This window comes from Malurus melanocephalus, unplaced genomic scaffold (genome assembly GCF_030028575.1).
Source record: "Malurus melanocephalus ecotype Western Australia unplaced genomic scaffold, MMel_1.1 scaffold_1389, whole genome shotgun sequence".
NCBI lineage: Eukaryota > Metazoa > Chordata > Aves > Passeriformes > Maluridae > Malurus > Malurus melanocephalus.
This window is the reverse complement of record NW_026624621.1, coordinates 19,039-22,261: the sequence shown is the minus strand read 5'-3', so window position 1 is coordinate 22,261 and position 3,223 is coordinate 19,039. Positions and strand designations below refer to the sequence as shown.

The 3,223-nt window shown below is 62.6% G+C and overlaps 1 protein-coding gene across 1 annotated transcript in view; it reads right to left on the bottom strand.

The window, feature by feature from the left end:
* Positions 1 to 2,867, bottom strand: part of LOC130586902 (pleckstrin homology domain-containing family A member 7-like) — a 9,606-nt gene extending 6,739 nt beyond the window's left edge. The window contains exons 1-3 of the mRNA XM_057387821.1: positions 1,834 to 2,867; positions 1,432 to 1,508; positions 986 to 1,043 (exon numbers count right to left, since the gene is read on the bottom strand). Coding sequence (XP_057243804.1) covers positions 986 to 1,043; positions 1,432 to 1,508; positions 1,834 to 1,916 — 218 coding nt within the window. The 5' untranslated portion in view covers positions 1,917 to 2,867. The remainder of the gene's footprint in view (positions 1 to 985; positions 1,044 to 1,431; positions 1,509 to 1,833) is intronic.
* Between the last annotated feature and the right edge of the window lie 356 nt (positions 2,868 to 3,223).

The following is a 3,223-nucleotide window of genomic DNA, read 5'->3' as shown; positions in this document are numbered from 1 at the left end:
CATTTCCTGATCTGCTGGGACATTCCCAGGTCCTGGAGCTCAGGGAAGGTGGTCCCTGATCTGGAGGACACAGCTCCAAAGTGACCAAAAGGCTCCCGGAACAGCCTCAGCATCATTCCCTGCTCCACTGTGACATTCCCAGGAAATGTGGGGCTCAGGGAAGATGATCCCTGACATGGAGAACAGAGCTCCAACCCCACCAGGAGGCCCCTGGAGCAGCCCCAAACCATCCCCTGATCCGCTGTGACATTCCTAGGTCCTGGGGCACACAGGGAAGGTGATCCCAGCCCCATAAGAGGCACAACACAGCTCCAGCCCCATCCAGAGCAGCCCCAGCCCCGCTCCGGCCCCGTCCGGAGCTGCCTCAAGGACACCTGCCCAGATTAGAGCGGTTAATCCCGGCGCTTTGCTTCAGCCCGCCTCGGGATCTTTGCTCTCGCCGGGTTTTTATGGCCGTCTGGGCACACGGGGAAAGCTCCGGCTGCCAGATAGGGACGGGCTCAAAGATCCCGTCGGGAGCAGCCTCACCCGGCAGGACCCGGAGCSCGCCAGCTCTCAGCCTGTCTAGACACCAAAAATCGCCTCGCCGCGGCCCCGCTCCCGGCACCGGAGGCGAGGAAGGGGCAGGAGGGAGCGGGGGATGAACCGGGAGCGGCGCCTCGGGCCGGATCCTCAGCGAGCGCCGCTCCGGCTGCCGCTCCTGCTGCCCCAGGGACCCCCGGCGTCACCGCGCTCCTTCCCACGGGCACCGGCAGCTCCAGGGAAGCCCCCACGGGCTCCGGGGGATGCTTCCGTGCCTCGCCCACRCCGCCCCGGAGCTCCCGAGATGAATTTTGCATCTGGGACGGGCGTTTGGGCTCAGGAGCTGCAGGTGCGGAGCCCAGAGCTGGGGCTGGTCCCTCCCGATCCCCGCAGGGAGCGGCCCAGGGAGCCGCAGCATCCCGGGATGCAAAAATTTCTCCCCCCGTGCGCCTTCCGCACTTACTTGATGAAGTAGAGGCCGCCGTGCATRGTGCTGTCCACTTCCCAGCCTCGGGGCAGCCCTGCGGGGACAGGACGGGAGCGGGGTCACCCTCCCTGCGCTGCCCGGGGTCACAGCGGGGCCCCACAACCCGGGAGGGAACCCCCGGAGAAGGGCAGGATCGCGCGGGAGGGGATCGTGACACTTTGATGAGTCGCGATCAACCCTCACAACGCTCAAAATGAATTTTTTGGGGGGAGAAATTTGAGGCCCCTCCCCACCAGAAACAACTGGAGGGAAGGGGAAAATCCCACCCAGGAATTGCTGCAGCTGGAAAACCCGCGCTGGGGAGAGGCAACATCACCTCGCACCGACCCCCCAGCCCTCCCCGGCTGCAGCAGCTCCTSCTGGCCCGGTTTTTGGGGATCTCCMCGGAAGATTCCAGCCCACCCTGRACCCCCGAGCCTCACCSGCGCAGGAGAAGTGCCCGCTCTGGATGGCGTAGCCCGTGCCGGGGTGCACCCAGCTCGTGGATTTGGTGTCGTCGCTGCGAAGGACAAGGAGAGAGAGGGGCTGTCAGCACCCCTGGGGGGCTCGGGACCTCCATCCCACCGCTGGGAGAGGGTCTCGACCYCACTGAAGAGTGGATTTTGGGGACGGAGGGGACTGGGACAGCGGCGGCCCCAAGGAGGGAGAAATGGGATGGAAGGAGTGGCGGCCTCGCCGCGGGAACGGTGCAGCAGGTGCGAGCCCTTGTTCGCATCCCAAACCGAGCCCCCCGCCCCCCGCAGCCCCCCAGCCTCGCACCCCGCTCCCCCCAGCCCCAGCTGAGCCCCCTCCCCACCCCGAGCGAGCTCCGGGCAGGACCGTACTCGATGAAGAAGATTCGCCCGTCGCCGCACACGCCGTAGGTCCACCTGCCCGGCAGGTCCAGCCAGTCGATGTCATCCCCCATGGGGGTGGCACGGGGGGRCTCGGGCACGGAGCAGCCCCGCGCTGCCAGCCGGGACAACCCCCGGCCCGGGAAGTGCCCGGCGACAAATGCCGGTCCCTCCCCAGGAGCAAAGGCTCAGCTCAGCCCTTGCACCCCGGCTCTGTTTGCTGCAAATAACCCGGGAGGGAGGGAAAAGGAAGAAGAAAAAAAAAAAATCCCGACCAAACCCATGGAGTTTAACCCCCTGGGAGCCGCGGTGCGCAGGGCACCCTCCCCGTGACTCTGCCGGGCCAGCCCGTCGCTGCTTCCTGCACTGCCTACTCGCTGTAATTACCGTCAATTAACTCGAGGTGAGTAATTACGGACTTGTTACTTCCCTCTCCTGTTCATTTGGAACAATGTCGGATTCTTCTGGCCCGTCTGATCTCGCAGCCAAGCCGTATGTAGGGCACCCTGATGATTATCTGCGGCACTCCTGGAGCTGCCCACTGGGTATTTTCTCTCGCAGCCGTCAATTAAAAGTCTTTTAAGGCCGAAGGTGGGGTCTGGGAGGCTCCCGGGCCGCTGACTGAAAGAGCCAATTTGCCCTCCTGCCTCAGCGGCGCCTTTGCAAAGCTGCTGGTGGCACCGGGCAGGGAGATCCCGGCTCGGGAGAAGCCTCGGAGGCGGAAAAGAAGGAGCCGGTTCCCACAGCGGGGAGGAATTTTGGGATTATTAAACTTGGATGAGACCTCCGAGCTCGAGTTCAGCCTTTGACCGAGCTCCTCCAAAGCGTTTTGGGATTTCTCCTGCTGGGCTGAAGCTCCGTCCCCACATCAGAGCGGCTCCCCGCCGGGATTTGGGGAAACCTGTTCCCCGAAAGCTTTTCCCGGAGTTCTTTGAACSGCTGGGGGAGAAAAACACGTCTGGTTGGTGCCGATGGGAGAGCGGCCGACGGGACCCTGGAGCTGCCACCGTCCCGGGCWTTGTTTCACCCRGAAAACTCMATTTCCTGGGTCCTGGGAYTCGTTTAATGGGGAAAAGTTCCATTCCCAGGGTCCAGAGCATTGTTTYACCCGGAAAACTCCATTTCCTGGGTCCTGGGYATTGTTTCATGGGGAAAAGTTMMATTCCCGGGGTCCTGGRCATCGTTTCAYCCRGAAAACTCCATTCYTTGGGTCCTGGGGCTTTGTTYTAYCYGGAACTCAATTTCCTGGGTCTTGGGTATTGTTTTACCTGGAAAATTCCATTCCCTGGGAATTTTTTCCCTGGAAAACTCAATTTCCTGGGTCCAGACCATTGTTTCACCTTGAAAACTCCATTCTCTGGGTCCTGGGCATTGTTTCACC